General features: G+C 55.7%; 1 protein-coding gene and 1 pseudogene across 1 annotated transcript; one reads left to right on the forward strand and one right to left on the reverse strand.

The window, feature by feature from the left end:
- Nucleotides 1-98: 98 nt before the first annotated feature.
- Nucleotides 99-9,045, forward strand: LOC100146461 (P2X purinoceptor 6-like; annotated as a pseudogene).
- Nucleotides 9,046-11,132: 2,087 nt separating this feature from the next.
- On the reverse strand, nt 11,133-13,802 carry LOC100147357 (cationic amino acid transporter 4-like). The gene is given in 4 exon segments (XM_023648055.1): nt 11,133-11,305; nt 11,406-11,514; nt 11,769-12,361; nt 12,821-13,802. Coding segments are annotated over 4 exon segments (1,857 nt in total).
- Between the last annotated feature and the right edge of the window lie 6,458 nt (nt 13,803-20,260).

A 20,260-nucleotide genomic window follows, 5' to 3' on the forward strand; every position in this document is an offset into this window, starting at 1 on the left:
AGGTTGGAGTCCAAACCCGGGTCCAAAGTCTCCTTGGCCACCAGGATCCCTTCTTCCTGAAGCTTTCCTTGGCCCCTCCTCTGGGCTCTGCCATCACCATGGCACCCTCTCAAAGTACCTATAACCCTGTCACCCTTGAGGAAGTGAGGCGAAAGGGCAGGGGAGAGGGGCTGCTCCTGTCTGTGCCCCAGGGCCGAGCAGAGGGAGGTTGGGAAGGAAGGGAGGCCCAGGGCAACTGGGGGTTGAGGCTGAGCCCAGGGCTGGGGTGGGGCTGGATCCTGCCCCCAGTGGAAGTGTCCTTTTAATGGCTGCTGGCCTGGCCTGGCCTGGGACCCTGCTTTGCCTCCTATTCAGCTGAGGCTGCAGCTGCTGTGCTGACTCCTGCTCCCAGGAGCCAGCAGGAGCTGAGAGCAGGGGCTCCCCACGGATCAGGACAGGCTGGGGTCTTCTGGATTACAAAATTGAGAAGTAAGGGATGACCAGGAAGTGGCGGGTGGACGCCCTGCAGAAGCTGCTGCAGCTCGGGGTCCTGGTCTGCGTGGTGGGTGAGAGAATGGCTCCTGGGTGGGTTGGCTGTAGGGACCCTGACTGGTCCTGCTGGGCTGAGGGTTGGGGGTCTGACTCTTCAGGGACCGGGCTGGTGGTGGTGGAGGGGGCATGTTGGAACAGGGGAGGGGCAGAAGGAAGGCTCTCTGTCTCTCTAGAGGCCAGCAGGGACAAGAGCGAGCCATATGCTTGTGTCCCCCTGTGTGGCCACTTACCTCCTTTCTTGGGCCTTGTCCCCAGCCATGTGTTGGGCTCTGGGTGCAGAGCAGGATGGTCTTGCCCTGCCCAGGAGGCCCAGGAAGGGCAGGAGGTAGTCCCTGACCCCTGTGAGAGCTGCAGCTCTGAGGTCCCTGAGAAAGGCCACCAGCTGTGCTGGGTCAGGGGAGCCTTTGAGGAGGAGATGGTGTGGCTGGGGCAGGGGAGGGGGATGGCTGGTGAGGGAGGAGGTGGGCAGCTCAGTCTGAGCACATGGCTCTCCGATGTGTGGCTGCAATGTCTGGTCTGTGCAGGGTGTTTGGGTGGAAATGAGGCTGGAGAAGAGGCAGGGCCTGAAGGCTGTGCTGGGAGCCTATAGGATGTGTAGGGGCTGAGTGGGTGGGGCCAGCTCTACTGCTGGTCACCCTGTGCAGTGGATGTGCCACACTGCCCATCGCCTCCTCCCAAGGTGGGCCCTCCTTGCCAAAAAAGGGTACCAGGAGCACTCCCTGGATCCTCAGGTTTCTGTCATCATGAAACTCAAAGGGGTTTCTGTGACCCAGAAAAGGAGATGGGACATGATGACTTCGTGAAGCCACCACAAGTGGGTGTGTGGGTGCTGCTGCCAGGCGCTCACACCTCTGACCCCACCCCTGCAGCGAGTGTGTGCAAGAGGGGATGTGATGCCAGAGGGGGTGCTGGCGCTGTCACAGGGCCAGGCTCAGGAAGGGCCTGAACGAGGAGTGGCCCTGGACAGGTTCTCAGGGATGTGTAAGAGGTTTCCAGGTGGACAGGGGGAGGAGTCAGGGAGCCGGGCCAGAGGGACTGCATTTACAAAGGGGAATCTGGAAGAATGGAGGGTCTGAGGGCTCCAGCCTTGAACTAGAGGGAGGGGTGGGGGCAGGGGGCAGGGCCTGGAGCTCCTGAATGCTCCCTCCCTGCCCTTTGTCTTGTGGGCTGGCTCCCCCTCTGCTCACCCCACGCTGCCTTCCGGGCCTCCTCCCTCCACCCAGATCTTCCACAGCCCCCATTTCCTCTGTTCTGCTGATGCCCACACTGTACCCCAGGGACACCTGCCCCAGCATAGCCACCTCCTGGTGCACACCCGCCTTGTCCAAAGGAACCCTCTCCCTCTCCCCAGGGGGTGCTCTTTTCATCCAATGAGGCCATGATGTCCCCAGGGCCAACGCTGGACCTGGCTTGACACCTCCCCCTCCCTCCCTCCCATCCATTCCATCTGTGACAGTTTCCCTGCTGCCTCCGTTGTCCCTGTGGTCTTCCTGTGGGTCCCAGGTGAGCTCATGCAGCAGCCAGGCTGAACTTTCACAGGTGACACCATCAGACCTGCCAGCCATTGCTTGCCACCCTTGGAGGCTCCCTTCCGTGATGGTGGCCACCTAGTCCCTGCAGATCCTGACCGCTGCCCCCAGCTGCCCTCTGCCCAGCCCTCCCCTCCCTTCCTGCATGTGCGTCCCCCTACATGTGCAGAGCTGTCATGGGCAGCACATGGTGCCAACCACCCTTCCCCACAGCCCCTGCCTTTTCCCAGGCAGAGCTCACCACCTGCTCCCCTGGCCCCCAGTCATGCATGCAATGAGGGGTCCACCTCCCCACTAGCCTGGGTGGGCACCCGGCCCCATTTAGCTCTGGATCCTCAGTGCCTAGAGCAGTAGGTTCATGGAGAATTCTGGTTGAGCAAATGAGAGTGAATAAAGAAAAATACTTGCCCCAAAGAGGCAGACAGGGGCTCAGAAATGGCTGGAAACCCAGCCAGCCTCCTGTCTCAGCCTCAACTTGCCTCACTGGAGGCACAGGGTTGTCCTGGGGCACAGGATCAATGACTCGATGGGACAGGACCCCTTCCCTCCCAAACCCAGATGCCAGCCTCTGGCCTCTCCCATCGAGGAACCAAGCAGGGCCAACCCTGACCCCTGCCTTCCAGGGAGAGAATGTGCTCTTCTTGGTGACCAATTTCCTTGTGACACCAGAACAAGCTCAGAGCAGATGCCCAGAGGTCAGGCTGCCTGGGAGCCTCTCAGTGGGTCCCTGGTTCCTCCACCAGCCCTGGGTCACAGCCGTGTCCCCCCTTCTCCTTCCCAGGTGCTTGAGGCTCAGCATGTGCTGCTGTAGCCCAGGCTCTGAGCTGAGACCTTTCCTGAATCATTTCATTTCGTCTCCCAAGCACCCTGCCTGGCAGGAATTACTGCAGGCCCCATTGAAGAGGAGAAGACTGAGGCTCAGCCAGGCTGAGTCACTGACCCAAGGCCTCCAGTGTGTGGGGGTCGGGAGTCTGCACCTCAGAGCAGTCTGCTTCCAGATCCTTCCACTGCTGTTTTCTGTGTGTTTCCAGGCCCCTCCCCACCCTGGCCCCTCCTCTGGGCACTCTCCAGGTTGTCAGTGTAACCCCCAGAACCGGGCACAATGCTTAGGTGGGCTCCGTTAGCAAGAGCCAAGCTGGAAGATCACCTCCCCTTCTCTATGCCTAGCCTCTGTTAATGTGTCCCAGGGCAGCTTCCATTTTTTTTGGCAAACATAGCACATTCCTTATGCGGAGCACAGGGTCACTTATGATCTCTGGATATTTTTCTCGACAAGTGTGGTCAAGCTAGAGTGGGCCACCCTCTTCTTGCTTGTTCATGTGGAAACGCAGACTCTTCCTCCAAATCCCACCTTTTCCTCTCACCTGGGGACGTCCCAGGTGCCTAGTGACTCTCACAGATCACACTCGCTGTCCTCCCCAGCTGTGGATATTTTTCCCAATATTTTTATTTCCATAAAATATGTGTAATGTAAAATTTACCATCTTAACCACTTTTACATGCCCAGTTGCCCAGTTGTGGATTTTGTGTGAACAGTTGGGACCCAGACCCAGCCCTGGAAGCCTACTTCCACAGCGATATCTTTCTGACCAACACTGAATCACTTGCTGGGCTGGAGGGTAACTGTGTGGCCCCTGTCCCCTGAGTCCTGGTCATTGGTCCCACCACAGTGGCTAGGGTGCCACATGTGCCTGGTTGGCCCCGTCCACAATGAGGTGAGGCACGTGCACAGAGGATGTGCTGACGTTCAGAAACACACACGACGTCCTTCCCTTTCTAAATGTTCAGAGACGTCTGGTTAATGTTCGGTTTGTAGACTGTCCTGAAATTGTGCTGGGGCCATGGCTGTGTGTTTTCTGGAATCCGTGTGATCCTCTTTGCTCCTCTCCGGGCTTCTGGCCCTTCCCTCAAAACTGCTGGGGCTGGGTAATCCACCAGATCTGACAAGCCGGCTTCCTGAGAATAGCAGAGTTCCTGCCAGCTCCTCTCAGGGGCCTGGTTGTCTGGTCCCTCCCAGCACATGCACTGTGTCCTTGTAGTGTCACAGCCTCCAGCGAACACCTGTCAAACCTTTCCCAGACCAGGCTTGCAAAACTCCACTGTCCCCACCTCACAGAGCTCCTGCATTGACAGCGCAGCTAAGGCGGCCGGTCCTACGATGGGGACAGAAGCTACAGCTGGGAGACCCAGGGAGGCACGTCAGGTGACCCGGGGCATTGGGAAGGGTTTCCTGCAGGGTGTGAGGCTGGAGGGGGATCTTGAGGATGTCCAGGCAGAGGGGGCTACGTGGACAAAGGCCCTGAGCTGTGTGAGATGAGGCCCCTTGGAGGCTCCCTGCACTGAGTGGGGTTGTCCCTAGGTTTGGACTGGACCAGGAAGGGTGTCCTCCTGGATCACAGGGCCTGTGAGCTCATCTCAGGAGCTGAAGTGGATCCAGCAGCAGCGGAGCCACAGACGGGCCCAGGGGAGGGGCGGGCGACCGTCTGTGCATTGGGATGGACCACGTGGCCTGCTGGAGGGAGGTGGATGGGGGCAGAGGTGGGGCCCGTGCTGGTCACCATGGGGTCTGATTGGAGGAGATGGTGGCCCAGCCCGGGTGGAGAGGAGGGGCAGACTCAGGACATAGGTAGGGACAGCAAGGCAGAGCAGGTGGCCCCATGCTGTCCCTGCCCACTTCTCACAGTCCCACCCCCACAAAGTCGCAGCATCTCCTTTGGCTTCTCCCCAGCCCTTCCTGCCACCCTGGTGCTGTGTTCCTCCTGCTGCCCCTGAGCCAGGGGCCCTGGACAGCGGCATCCACCCACCGCCTGGCAGAGCCATATCTGTGCCAGTGCCCAATGCTTGAGGGCACTTCCTCTCCGGGGTCTGGGACTCCCAGAGAGCTCAGCCCCGCCCCCTTCTGGCTGATGCCCAGAACTCTGTGACCCTGTGCAGGCACTGACGTCCCTATTTACAGTGGAACAAGCCAGGAAGGGACTGGCCTGTGGTCCCTTGGCCAGTGTGTGGGGTCCACTTCCCTAGAGGCTCTGAGGAGGGTCCCGCCCTTTGTGTGCCACACCCAGCACATCCACCCTGGCCTGGCTCACCCTCCCAGAATCCCACCACCTTCCCTATTCTGTCGTCTGAATTGGACCAGAGGAGCTGGGCCTGGAGGAGTCACTTCTGCTCCCCCAGGGACAGAGCTGTCAGGAGGGAAAGAGTCTCACTCTCCCTTGGGAGACAGCGCTGCATCCCTATCTGGCTGGGGGGCTGTTCGCCCTCCCCCTCTGACCACCTCCTTTTATCTGCACCCTCCAGGTTTCCCATGTGCCCCAAACTCAGGGAACCTGGGGGCTAAGCAGGGGAGGGTTGTGTCCCCGTGGACTGCAGGGCTGGGTCACTCAGGGGAGACACCTCCTGGGCCTGGACAGCTCTGCTCTCTCACCACCTCAGCCCCTCCATCTCACTGGGGACCTGCTGGGTGACAAGGAATGTCCTGAAGGGGAGACGGGGATGCACAGCCATGGTCACTGTGGGCCTGTCTTCCAGCGCCTCCACTGGGATGGGGGTTCAGGGGGCTGGGCTGGGACCCTGGGTGGCTCCCTCATCCAGGCCTGGTGGTGCCTCTGCATCTCTTCTTTCTGCCAGCAGCCCCCTGTCCACTCCCGTCCCAGGCCCTGTGGGGATTGCAGGCCTGGACTTTGTCTTGCGTTTTCAAGGCACAAAAATGTGCCAGTGTGTGATCTTCAATGGGACCCACAGGACGTGAGATCTGGAGCTGGTGCCCCATGGAGAGTGAAACTGAGTCTGTGTAAGTGTCGGACACCCAGGGCAGGGTCGCAGGACCCCTTACCTCCCCCACCTGCAGGAAGCCCCTGCTGGTCCAGGCTGAGTCCTTCACGCTGTTCATCAAAAACACTGTCACCTTCAGCAAGTTCAACTTCTCCAAGTGAGCACAGTGGGTCCTGGCTGGCCCCAGATCCTCCTTGTCCCCTCCTGGCCTGACTCCTCAGCCCCACCCCCTCTCAGGTCCACTGCCTTGGAGACCTGGGACACCACCTATTTCAACTGCTACCACTACAACCCACGCTTCAGCCTCTGCTGTCCTGTATTCTGCATCAGGGACCTCGTGGCCACAGGTGGAGGGGTCTTTGAGGACCTGGCATTGCTGGTGGGCTCATGGGGGGCAGGGTTCTCAGAGGGCTCAAGGGCTCGCGTGCTGGCAGAGCAGTGATGCGCTGTGTGCAGGGCGGTGCTGTGGCATCCACGTCCGCTGGGATTGTGACCTGGATGTCGGGGGCTCAGACTCCCAGCCCCATGACTCCTTCCAGCTGCAGGAGAGGAGCTCCAACTTCAGGTGTGGCCCCACTGCCCGCCCGCTGCTCCTCAGCCAGGTCCTCCCCAACCTGTCCTCCTGTGGCAGCCGGGACAGACCACAGCCTGACCCATCCCTCTGGACACTCTGCTGTGTGTGTGAGGGGGTCCCAGGGCAGGAGGGGTCTCAGCTCCAGGTCCCCCAGCACAGGCTCCATCCAGCCTCCCTCCTGAGCCCTTTGGCCTCCACCCCATCTGTCCCCACACCCTGCTGCAGCTGAGACCCCTCACCCCAGCCCCTCCTCCACTCCGCCCTGCCTCCAGCACCTCCCTCCATGGCACCAGGGCTTTCTTTTTACTTTTCCCTTAAGGTTTTATCTAAAAATTACAAGAATCTCCAGAAAACTTCAAGGATCAGTACTGTGAAAACCCATTATAGCCTTCATCTGGATTCTCCAGGTGTTTTGTTTTGTTTTTTTGTTTTTTAACATTCTGCCCTGTTTCCTTTCTCTCTCCCTCTGTAAAGAACCGGGTATGTTTAGATGGATTTCACAGCAAACTGTTGGAAAGTAAGTGGCAGATATCTGGACACTCACCCCTCTCAACGCTGTCTTGAGAATGAGGACCTTCCCTGGGTGATCGCTGTCCTCTTGTTACACTCAGGGAATGTAACATTGGCAGATAAATTGAATGTTTAGATTTCCCCAGCTGTGCCAATAATAGTTCTCAGTCTTTTTATTTTCCAATCCAGGATTCACTCAAGGCACTTACATTGTAAGTACTGTCATGTCTTTGTCTCCTAAGCAGACCTGTCTCATCCTTCTGCCACTTTGTGTCACCTTGTCACCCTCATGCATACATGCACACAGCCACCAGGCATGGAGGTGACGTCCTGTGACACTGGCCGCTGGACCCTCCTGGCCTTGCTTCACTGGCCTCCCCAGTCCTTTGCAACCATCTGGGGCTGGACCCGCCCACGCCCTGCTCCCCTCACCTCTGCGCTCTCCCCGCCCTCTGTCTCTGCCTAGAGCTCCTTCCTGAGCCCTGGGAATCCAGCCTGAGGGGTTCCCAGCAAGAAGTCTTCCCTGGTTCCTGGGGGAGAGTGAGTGCCCCTCTCTGGACACCACAGGCCCGGGCCTGCCCCACCTCCCCCCCCACTGCCAGTGTCTGTTTAGGGACCCTTCTGTCCCCATCCCCAGCAGGCAGGGAGCTTGTGAGAGGCAGGTCCCAGCTTGCTTGTCCCCTGTGTCCTCAGCACTGATAAAGGGCTGAGACCCAGGACTCAGGCTGGGGTGGATGGAGTCAGTGGATGAGTAAGATGAGGCCTGTGAGGGCCAGGCCACCCAGGTGTGGGCAGAGCAGCCACTGGACTCTCTCCTGCCCCAGGACAGCCGGTCACTGGTGGGAGATTTCAGGGATGGAGGCCCAGAGCCTGCTCAGCTCTACGGGATCTGCTTCAACATCCTCGTCACTGGGCAGGTAGGGGTCAGGCTGGGGTAGGTGGGGGCAGGCAGTGGTGAGGGGCAGGAGAGGGGGACAGCCACAGGCAGACAGGCTCAGCCTAGGTCTCTCTCAGGCAGGGAAGTTCGGGCTCATCCCCACAACCCTCACTCTGGGGTCTGGAGAGGCTCGGTTGGGTGTGGTGAGTCTGGCCAACATGGCTCCCTCTGGCTGCAGGCAAACACGTGCCCCTCGGGTGACCACCAGAGCCCTTTGTGCTGACAGTGAGTCTCTGGGTGAGGGTTGGGGAGGCAGTGGGATGGCAGGTTGGGACCAGGCCATGGGTCTGCCCTGCCTCTCCCGGATCACCCCCTTCTGTGACCTGCTGCTGTTGTACGTGGATGGAGAAGCCCATTTCTACTGGAGGACCAAGCATGAGGAGGGGGCTGCGGGCCTGCCTGACCCTGGGCTACACTTTGGAGAATGGTGGCTGGAGCCCCATCCTGCTGTCCTCATCTGCAGGTAAAATCCTGAAAGGGGACTGCCAGCCCTGAGCAGACAGGTGGCTTCCCCACCCCCACGTGCAGCTGCCCAAGTGCCTTAGAGGGGGCCCAGCACCTGTCCCCACTGCTGCTGCTGGGAGATGGACACCATCACCAGACGGGCCTGGCACCACTCGCTGGCCCATTCCTGAGGCCTGTAGCCTTTCTCTGCTGGTTGGGGGTTGAGGGATGGGGATTGGGGGCTAGCAAGAGTGGGGACCCAAACTTGGGGCTTCATGGATGAAGCCATGGTAGGACCAGGGCAGGGGTGGGGGGAGAATTCCACCCTTCAGCTCCCAGGCAGACTGTCCCTCCCCCACTCCAGCCTCGGCAGGTGCTACCTGGGGACCACAGAAGCCAGTTTCGTGTACAGACTGCAGGGAACAGATGCAGGGCCCTGGTCCAGTGGGGCTCCGGCTGGGGTTGGGGCTGGAGACGCTCTCCCAGACTCCGTCTCCAGCATTCCCAGCAGCTCCCTGCTTTCCAGTTGTCCACCACACTGGCTGTGGTCGCCTCCAGCCCTGCCTGGCTCCCAGCCCTCCTCCCCCTGCCGGCACCCCCCTCACAGGGAGAGCCCCTGCCCTCTCAGCTGCCCTGCACTGGGGTCTGTGCAGCCAGATTCCAAGGCCAGAGAGAAGGCAGCCTGGCAGGAGGAGCTGTGGCAGCTGCTCTGTGCTGGGTTCCCAGGGCAGGGCCCTTCCCAGCTCTAAGCCTCATCCATGGAGTGAGGAGTGTGGGGGGCAGATGATCTGACCCCCTAGGAACCCAGGCAAGGGCATGGGCATGTCTTGGGCCCCTACCTGCTCAGCTGATGAGCATCAGCCCCTTCCTGGTTGCAGCCCTGGGGCTGTGGAGGGGTGGGATGGGGGGAAGGGGAGAGGCTGAGCAGGTGGGTATGGGGTCCTTTGGGACCTTCCATCTGTCTCCTTGGTAACACCAGCCCAATGCCCTGGAATGTGCCTACCAGGCTTCCTGGGAGCCATGGGGTTGGGTCTGTATATTTGGACACATGTCACTACTGCCCAAAGTCACAGCTAAGAACATGTCTGGGCAGCTGCCCACTCAGCCTGAGGCAACTGTATGAGGACCATGCTCTGACCTAGACCCCAGGTGGAGTTCAGGGGCTGGAGAGAAAGTCCCTAACAGAGGACATGGAGCCCCCAGCAGGCTGGCCTGGTTCAGGCTCTGGAATCCTCCTGGGAGCCTGAGGCCTTCCTGCTGGAGAATTTCCCCATGTCCCGGTCCCACGGTCAGGAGGGGAGGGATGGGGCTGCAGGAGCCAAGCCCTCTCTGGGTCCCAGGGAGGGGCAGGGTTTGGTGTACCTACCCCAGGGAGACAAGGGGCTGCCTCCTCATGGGTCCCTGGTGAGCTTGGCCATGCTGGCAGCTTGCTGTTGGAGTGACTTGGGCCAGGCTGGGTGGGGGAGGCCTGGGGCTCAGGCTGGGCAGCATCTGGAATCATCTGGCACCTGGAGCCTCAGCAAAGCCTTGGGGTCCCTGCTGCCTCTCACCCCCAGGGCAGTGTCCATGGAGGTGGGTTCAGAAGGGCTAGGGTGAGAGATCATGGCCCTGAGGCCTTGTTCTTGGAGTGGGGTCACGTGTCCCTGGTTGTCCTTGGGGCCCAGACAAAGTGATGTTGAGGCTGCAGAGAGTCGAGGAGTAAAGCTGCCAAAGCCAGCAGCTTCCTGTGTGGTCCTCACAGACAGGAACCAGGAGGGGGAGGCGTCTATGGTAAACAGAGCACGGCGGGTGCAGGGTGGGCCTGGGGACCCCCAAGCCTGGGGCTCCACAGCCACCAGGTGGGCTGGAGGTCCCTGGAGCAGGTCCAGCTGCCTGTGCACCAACTTGCCTGCGTGTGTCCCATCCTAAGCCTTTGTCACAAAGACCTGAGGGGGCGGCAGGGAGAGAGGCTGCTGGAAGCTGTGGGCAGCCCTGGGCTGGGAAACAGCTGCTACCTCAGTCTGCACATGGGTGCACACCCAGGGAACCATGTGGGCCATGTGGGCATGTGCCTGAGAGATGCGTGTGCCCGGGCAGGGGGGCCTCTCCATCCCGGGCAGGCGGACATGCCCTGGTCTCTGGGAGCCCTGGGAAACTGAGGGAAACCCGGAACTGCACTGCCCTTTCTAGGCGGCCTCCTTGGAGTCCAGGCTCTGCTCTCTGGACGTGACCCTGAGGGGACATGAGGGGAGCCTGGGAGGGAGCCTGGCCCTGCCCTGTCAGGGACCCCTCTAAGCCTGGTGTGTATAGCTCCCTTCTGAGCTGAGCAGAGGGCACTGGCCTGAGTGCAGGACCCCAGGACCTAGGCCTGGATGTGTCCCTGACTCAGGACTGTCCCAGTGCTGGTGCCTCCCCCTTACACAACCTCAGCCACTTTGCTCTGGATTGGGAACAATCATCTGGTTCCTGGGGGGCAGGTGAGGACTCTGTGCCAAAAGGAACACCACAGTGGACATGGCAGCAGGCCACTTGGCTGCCTGAGCAGTTATTACTGTGGGTCCCTGGGACTCAAGTCTCCTCCCTGCCCGCCCTACTTCACCTGCCCAGGTAGCTGGAGTTGGTCATAAACTGGAAGGTGCTAAGCAGAGTCTACCACACCAGCGCTGGCCATGGCCCACTCCCGAAGACTCAAAGCTCGGCACCTGGGCTGAGGTCCTGAGGTCCTGAGGTCCTCAGGACCTGAGGACCCCCCGGCATGGGCAGGTATGCAAACCCAAGCTGCTCTGGACAAATGGGGCTGCCAGACCCTCTGGCTTCCCGAGGAGGTGTGGGAGGGTGGGCAGGTCCCCAGTCATCCTCATAGACTGGTGGGCTGCTCCGTGTGGCTTGGCTTCTGGGCCGATGCCCGGCTGGGGGGATGCAGGGCTGGCACCGTCTCCTCCAGGCTGCCATGTGGGACAGTCAACCCCGGCTGTTCCCGCTGGTTCTCCTTGCTGTGCCAGATGCCGTAGCCAAAATACACCATGAGTCCTGCAAGGGTGGCACAAGCCTGAGGGACAGTTCCCAGCCCCGCTTCCCTGCTTGCCCTCCTCCTGCAGCCCCCCAGGGTCGCAGCCTGGCCCCCACTCACCGATCAGCAGCCAGATGGAAAAGACCAACCAGATCACATAGCTCAGGTGCAGCATGAGGAAGATGTTGAGGAGGATGCTCAGGGCGGGAGTCAGGGGCACCATGGGAACCTGAGGGGACAAGTGCAGGGCTGGGCTGCAGGGAAGGGCTGCTGGCCCAGGGCCTGATTTCTCGGGAGTCCACAGAGCCTTTCTCTGCCTCTGGAGATTCTGGAGATAAGGGCCCACCTGCCACGCAGAGAGAGGGATGTGGGGCACTGGCCTCCCCCACCCTGCAGCCCTGGTGCATCCTGCCACTGCAGAGGAGGAAGGGGCGAAGGGAGCCGGCTGGGCAGAGCACGGTGAGTGCTGGCTGGAGGAAGTACCTGAAAGGTGTCCTGCCGGCGCTGCTGCTGGTGGGCCCCCAGGACGAGGAGACTGAGCAGAAAGGTGGCGGAGCTGAGCAGGAGCAGCAGGGTGTAGCCCCAGGGAGGGAGGTGCAGGGCCGAGTCCCCAAAGACCAGCACGCAGTCCAGGGTGATGGCCGAGGCCACCAGGACACCGAGCACCCAAGCCACAGCAGCTCCAGGCCTGCACCCACCCAGGAAGCGGAGGTAGGGCCTCAGGGCTGCTCGCAGTTGCCTGGGCTCAGGGGCTGAGTCCTGCTCTGTGCCCACAGGGCTGCCAGGGTGCTGAGAAGTGGATGGAGGGGACTTTCGGAAGCGTAGAATGATGATGCTGGTGGGCACGAAGGTGTAGTCCAGCAGTGCACCAATGGAATGGAACTGGACCAGTGCCTGGAGGTCCAGCAGCAGTGCCAGGAAAGCCATGAGGACCCCAAACACCAGGAGGCTCACCACAGGCACCTGTGTCTGGGGGTGCACGCGGGCAAACCCCTGGAAGAAGAGCCTGTCGGTGGCTATGGCAGAGACCATGCGTGGCAGGAAGAAGATGTACCTGAGCAGGACAGTGGTCATGGCTGTGACAGAGGGTGGGAGACTGGTCAGTGTGGTGGACAGGCCCTGGGGCAACTGCTGGGAGCAAGGGCATGGGTGGCCCCTTGAGAACAGAGGCATGAGTTTAGGCTCTGAGAGTGAGCCTGAGTGTATGTGGGTGCTGGATTGTTCCCCCTCACCACCCAGGAATTGGGCACCCCAGTTTAGGTGACAGGCCCACCGGAGAATCTGATGAGGGCTGAGTCTCTCTGCCTGGAAGGATCTGGAAGCACATCCCAAGAACTGACATTCTGTGTAGAACTGGGAGGAGTGGTGAGTAGGTCGCTTCCCACAAGCCTGGGTGGAGAGTCTAATCATTAGCACCTTCCTGGGCCCAGGATGTGACTGGGAGCACAGGCCCAGATGGAGATGTGTGCCCTGGAGGCTTAGGGCAGGGCCCCACCACTCTGTTCCCTCCCACCTTGCCCAGATGGGCCCCTTACCACAGATTGCACCAGCTGCCATGATGAAGCCCACCCAGCTATAGCCTCTCTGGTGGAAGGCGTCAGCGAGTGCCCAGTCAGGGTCCAGGCTGTGTCATGGCACCATGAGGGTGAGGACTGTGGAGACAAGGATGTAGGCACCAGCCGCCAGGCCAAGCGAGATGGTGATGGCCATAGGCACTGCTCGCTTCGGGTTCCGGGCCTCCTCACTGTAGTTAGCGACGACATGAAAGCCCATGAAGGCATAGAAGCAGGTGGCGGCACCGGCCATGATGCCAGAGAAGCCAAAGGGTGCAAAGCCGCCCTCCTCAGTGCTCCAGTTGTGCGGATGGGCCAGGACAAACCCCAGGATGATGATGAAGAGGATGACAACCATGGTGATAACAGAGAAGGTGTGGGTGAGCCAGGAAGAGACACGGGCTCCACAGAAGATGAATGTAGAAGCCAAAAGAGGGATGACAGCAGCCCAGAAGTCTGGGTACTGGCTGAGGAAGGGCACCTGCCAGATGCCCACATGGGCCTCGGTGAAGCTCTGGATGCGGTGGCTAAAGATGGAGTCCAGGTAGCTGCTCCAGGCACGGGCCACAGCGGCGCCAGTAATGAGGCACCTGAGGAGCACGTTCCAGCCAACGAGGAAGGCCCACAGCTCACCCATGGACACGTAGGTGAACAGGTAGGCAGAACCTCTGCCGGGCACATGCACCCCTAACTCCGTGTAGCATAGGGCTACCAGCAGGGAGGCGATGGCAGCCACGCCAAGGGACACGACCACTGCAGGGCCTGCCATCCCCTTGGCCACGGTGCCCATGAGCATGTACAGCCCCAAGCCCACCATGCCACCCACACCCAGCAGGATCAGGTCCAGTGTGGTCAGGCGGCGCTGCAGCAATGTCTCCTTGGTGGGCTCCTCCAGTGTCTTCACCCGGTTCAGCTTCTGGCAGACGCACACCAGGCTGGCGGTGCTGGGCAGCCCCCAGGCCATGGTGGATGGCTGAGATGAGCACCAAGCCAGATGTCCACACCTACAAGAGCCAGAGGGAAGTGACAGACTGCCCTAGGTCCTGACGAGCCTTCAGTCCTTGTTCTGACCCTGCCCTGGGGACCCAAGCCTGGAACCACTGGCAGCTGCAGGGCTGGATGAGGCAGGCTCAGGGCCTGGCAGCAGGTGGGCAGGAGGCCACAGGGAAGCATGGGGATCCCTTTGAACTGCCCCCTGGGCAAGGGAGCTCAGGTGAATCAGGACCTAAGCATGTATGGGAGGGGCTCTGAGGTGGGGAGGAAGCAGCCCCAGGACCCCTGCACACAGATGTGCTACCACCCAGCCATTACAAGAGCTCATTTCACCACACTCCTCTCCTCAGGTACCCAAGCCTTCACCTCCTCTCCAACCTGAGTCCATCCCCACAGGACTTGCTGCAACTCACCTGCTTTGCCTCAGTGGCCCTCATAGTTCTGCACCTACACCTACCCATGTGTGTCAGATCCAGCACTGGGCCCTGCCTCGTGGTCACACACACACCCTGCCCACACCTCACATGGTCAAGACCAGAGCTCCCCAGGTTCTGGGGAAGCCCTATGACTGCCCGCTTCACAGATGAGGAAGCCCAGGCCACCAGGCAAGTGACTAGCCCAGGTCACCAGGGTGGCCTTGGGAGGCAGGTGGAGGCTAAGGTCCAGGTCTGGGTGGGGTATGGAGCTCACCTGCTTTCCACTGCTGCAGATGCTCTCCTTGATCCCTCATCCCAACACACGAACTCCACCAGCTGGGCACCATCCAGGCCCCTCGACCCTGGGAGGTGTGGGGGCTGCGGGTCTCAGGCAAGATGCTGGTAAGATGAGGGTCTGAATGCGGCTGAGAGGCCCTGGGCAGTCCCTGACCTCTGGCACAATGGGATGGCAGTAAGCCACTTCATCCACTGAAGAGGGAGCGCCCAGCTGTGGGGAGTGTTCTGTGAATTGGCAGAGCTCATTGTGGCTGTTCTGAGCTTCTAGCTACAGACAGTGTCCTGAAAGGAGGCAAGCAGACCCCTGGGGACGACCTCCAGCCCTCCAGCTTGGGGCACCCATAGGGAGCCTCAGATACCGATGGCAGCTCCTCCCAGCTCAGGAGCACCTGTCAAGCCTGGAGGACCCTCAGGGACCCTAACAGCAGCTTCCACTTATTGATATCCATGAGAGATGTCATGGGCTGAGCATCTGCTCCATACCAGTCCCTGCATCACGGGGACACATCACGTGTCTCATCACACGACCATCACACACCCCCTCAGCCTTCTTTATTCCTCGGGCTGAGGGGTCTTTGTCCTTCTGCTCTTCCCACTCCTTTGAAAGTGGAAAGGCTGGTGTGACAGGGTGTGAACTTGTTTACAGCAAAATGAGGACAACCCATCCAAGCAAAGCAAAACCAAATGAGATGTCCTTTTCCCTCAGAACTTTCTCCAGGTTTTTGGGTTTATATTTCATTTGCAGAATAGAGCTTTAGCAGGCTGTCTGGCTCAGCAGGCTGGTGACAGGGTGGTGGACTCCCAGAACAGATGGTGCCACCTGGAGCACTCTACTTTAGCCAGCCCCTTGCTCCCTTCTGGTATTTGGCTGATGTTGTCTTGAGGAGCTTCTCAGATGAGCTCCGACTTCCTGCAGGGGTGACCCCTCCCGCACCTCGCTCCTTGTGGCCTAAACATAACTGAGCAGAGTTCCTTGTTCTGAAACGCTTTCACGGAAACCCAGAAAAATGCATTTCCAACCAAGAGGCCTGGGCAGTTGTGTAACAGGAGCTCCCCCAGGGCCTGACCGACGGCCACCTGAGAGCTGGTGTGCAGGGTTTCAGAGCACTGACTTTTCATCTACCCAGAGAAGGGCTCTCATCACATCCCTTTCACAGGGGCGAACATCCAGTGGATACTCGTGGCCAAGCATGGTCGACACAGTAAACTGTAAACTTCCAGTGACATGGCTGGGCCAAGTGCTGGGCCCCACTGAGCAAGGCAGTTACACTGAGCAACACATGGAGATGCAGTGAAGAGAAAGCACCAAAAATATAAGGAGAAGAAGAGAGAACACTTCCCACCTCATCCTACACAGCCAGGAGCACACTGACACCAAACCCAACAAAGACATCACAAGGAAAGAAACCACAGGCCAACATCTTTTATGAATATAGATGCAGGATTGCTCAACTGAGTACCAGCAAATCGAATCCAGCAACATATAAAAAGGGCCAAGCGGGATTTATCCCAGGAATGCAAGATTGATTTAACATCTGAAAGTCAATCAATGGAATATGTCATACTAACAGAATAAAGGGCAAAAACCACATGATTGTCTCAACAGACACAGAAAAAAACAGTCAACAAACCTGGCCTGGAAGGGACCGCCCTCAAACTGACGAAGACCATCCACGAAAACCCCTCGGCTGCTGTGCTCAGTGGAGAGACACTGAAAGCTTTCCCTTTGCTCAGGAACAACATCGGGAGGTCCTCTCTCCACTTGTATCCAACACTTTACTGGGGGCTCTGGCCATGGCAATTAGGTGAGAACATGAGATAAAAGGAATCCAGATTGGAAAGGGAGGAGTAAAACTATCTCTAGCCTCAGATGACATGATCTTATGTTAGAGAAAACCCTAAGGAATCCACACAAAAAAATATTAGAACTGATAAACCAGTTCAGCAAAGGTGCAGGACACAAGATTAATATACAAAAATCAATTGTATTTCTATACATTAGAAATGAAATACCCAGAAATGAAATTATGAAAACAATTCACCCCACATAGCAACAAAAAGAATAAATTTACTTATAAACATACTTAGAATAAATTTAACAAAAAAATGCAAAACTTGTACTCTTAAAACTACTAAACATCACTGAAAAAATTTAAAGAAGACCTAAATAAGTGGAAAGACATCCCACGTACATGAACTGGAAAATTTAATATTGTCAAGATGGCAATACTCCCAAATTGGTCTGCAGATCCAGTGCAACTCCTATCAAAACCCCAACTGCCTAGTTTTCAGAAATTATCAAGTTGATCCTAAAATTCATGTGGAGATGCAAGGGACCCAGAAGAGCCAAAACCATTTTGAAAAAGAACAAAGTTGGAGGACTTACATGCTCTGATTTCTAAACTGACTACAAAGCTACAGGAATCAACACTGTGTGTTACTGACATAAGGAGAGACATAGATCAATGGAATAGAGTTGAGACCCCAAAAATATGGGCAATTGATTTTTGAAAATTTATTGCCAATTTAAATTCATGACCAATGATTGTTTTAAAAATAGACTTTACTTTTTACAGCAGTTTTGGGTTCACAACAAAACTGAGCAGAAGGTGGAGTTCTCACATACCCCCAGCCCCTACACAGGCATAGCCTCCCCCACCTTCAGCATCCCCCAGCAGATTGGTAAAGTTGTTACAACTGAGGAACCTGCATTGACACATCATTATCACCTACAGTCCATGGTTTACATTAGGGCTCACTCTTAGTGTTGTACACTCTTGCTGTTTTGACAAATGTATAATGACGTGTACACACTATTACAGTAAGCCCTAAAAATCCTCTGTGCTTCACCCATCCATCCCTCCCTCCCCACTAACCCCTGGCAACCACTGATCTTCTCACTGCCTCCACAGTTCGGCCTTTCCAGAAGGTCATATAGTGGGAATCGAATCACACACCATGTAGCCTTTTCAGGTTGGCCTTTTTCGCTTAGTAATATGCATTCAAGGTTGTCTCATGTCTTTTCTTGGCTTGATAGCTCCTTTCTTTTTAGTGGCGAGTAATATTTGTTGTCTGGATGTACCATGCTTTATTTATCCATTCACCTACTGAAGGACATCCTGGTTGCTTCCAAGTTTTGGCGATTATGAATGAAGCTGCTGTAAACACCCATGTGCAGGTTTTTGTGTGGATATAAGTTTTCAACTCAACTGAGTAAATATCACGCAGTGTGGTTGCTGATTCATATGGTAAAAGTATGATTAGTTTTGTAAGAAACTGCCAAACTGTCTTCCAAACTTGCTGGGCCATATTGCATTCCCACTAGCAATGAATGAGGGTCCCTGTTGCTCTGCATCCTCGGCAACATTTGCTGTTGTCAGTGTATTGGATTTCTACCATTCTAACAGATGTGTACTGGCATCTCGTTGTTTCAATGTGCAGTTCCCTAATGACACAGGATGTGGAGCATCTTGTCATAGGCTTATTTTCCAACTGTCTATCTTCTTTGGTGAGTTGTCCAGATCTTTTGCCCATTTTCAGTTGGGTTGTTGGTTTTCTTACTGTCGATTTTTAAGAGTTCTTTGTATATTTTGGATAATAATCCTCTATCAGACATGTCTTTTACAAATGTTTTCTTCTAGTTTATGCCTTGTTTCCTCATTCTGTTGATGGTCAATTGATTTTTGACAAGAGAGCCAAAACAAATCAATAGGGGAAAGAAGAATCTTTTCAATGCACTGTGCTGCAGCAACTGGATATCCACAAGCAAATGAGTGAAGTCAGACTCTTAACTCACACTGCATACAAAAACTAACTCAAAAATCAATCAAAACCTAAATCTAAGAGCTGAAAGGATACAGGCATACCTTGGAGGTATTGTGGGTTCAATTCCAGACCACCACAATAAAATGATTATCACAATACAGTGAGTCACACAAATTTTTGGTTTCCCAGTGCATATGCAACGCATGTTTACACTATACTGTAGCCTATCAAGTGTGCAAAGTATTATGTATAAAAAAGAATGTACTTTAAATGTAACTTAAAAATACTTTATTGCTAAAAAATGCTAACCATCATCTGATCCTTCAGTGAGTCATAATCTTTTGCTGGTGGAGGGTCTTGCCTCGATGTTGATGGCTGCTGACCGATCAGGGTGGTGATTGCTGAAGGTTGGGGTGGCTTTGGTAATCTCTTAAAATATGCCAACAAGGAAGTTTTCACTTTGATTGACTCCTCCTTCCATGAAAAATTTCTCTGTAGCATGTGATGCTGTTTGATAGCATTTTACCCATGCTAGAACTTCTTTCAAAATTGGAGTCAATCCTCTCAAAATCTGCCACTGCTTTACCAACTAAGCTTATGTAATATGCTAAATCTGTTGTCATTTCAACAACCTTTATAGCTTCTTCACCAGGAGTAGATTCCATTTCAAGAAACCACTTTCTTTGCTCATCCATAAAAGCAACTCCTCATCCATTAAAGTCTTATCATGAAATTGCAGCAATTCAGTCACATCTTCAGGCTCGATTTCTAATTCTAGTTCTCATGCTATTTCTACCATATGTGCAGTTACTTCCTCCACTGAAGTCTCGAACCCCTCAACGTCATCTATGAGACTTGGATCAGCTTCTTCCAAACTTCTGTTAATGTTGATACTTTGACCTCATCCCATGAATCATGAATGTTCTTAATGGCGTGTAGAATGGTGAATCTTTTCCAGAAAGTTTTCAAATTACCTTGCCCAGGTCTATCAGAAGAATCACTTTATATGGCAGCTATAGCCTTATGAAACATATTTCTTAAATAATAAGACTTCAAAGTCAAAATTACTCCTTGATTCATGATCAAAATGGCTGCCTAGATCCTGCAGAATGGATATGGTGTTAGCAGGCATGAAAACAACATCAATCCCATTGTTTATCTCCATCAAAGCTCTTGGGTGACCAAGTTCATTGTCAACGAGCAATAACATTTTGAAAGGAATATTTCTTTCTGAGTGGTAGGTCTCAACAGTGGGCTTAAAATATTAAGTAAATCAGTGCCAGCCTGGTTGCTGAGTGGTTGAGTTTGCATGCTCTGCTTCATTGGCCAGGGGTTTTGCTGGTTCAGATCCTGGGCACGGACCTAGCACCACTTGTCCAGCCATGCTGAGGTGGCGTCCCACATAGCTCAACTAGAAGGACATACAACTAGAATATACAACTACGTACTGGGGGGCTTCAGGGAGAAGAAAGAAAAAAAGAAGAAGAATGGCAGCAGATATTAGTCCAGGTCCCAGTCTTTAAAAAAAAATAATCAGTAAATGGTGTTGTAAACAGATATTCTGTCATCCAGGCTTTGTTGTTCCATTTGTGGAGCACGGGCAGAGTAGATTCAGCACAATTCTTAAGGGCCCTAGCATTTTCAGAATGGTAAATGAGCATTGGCTTCAACTTAAAGTCACCAGCTGCATTAGCCCCTAACAAGAGAGTCAGCCTGTCCTTTGAAGCTTTGAAGCCAGGCATTGACTTCTCCTCTCTAGCGACGAAAGTCCTAGATAGCATCTTCTTCCAATATAACGCTGTTTCATCTACATTCAAAATCTGTTTTTTAGTGTAGTCACCTTCATTAATGATATTAGCTGGATCTTCTGGAGAACTTGTTGCATCTTCTGCATCAGCACTTGCTGCTTCCCCTTGCACTTTTATGTTATGAAGACAGCTTCTTTCCTTAA

The sequence above is a fragment of the Equus caballus genome, chromosome 8 (assembly GCF_041296265.1).
Source record: "Equus caballus isolate H_3958 breed thoroughbred chromosome 8, TB-T2T, whole genome shotgun sequence".
Taxonomy (NCBI): Eukaryota; Metazoa; Chordata; class Mammalia; order Perissodactyla; family Equidae; genus Equus; species Equus caballus.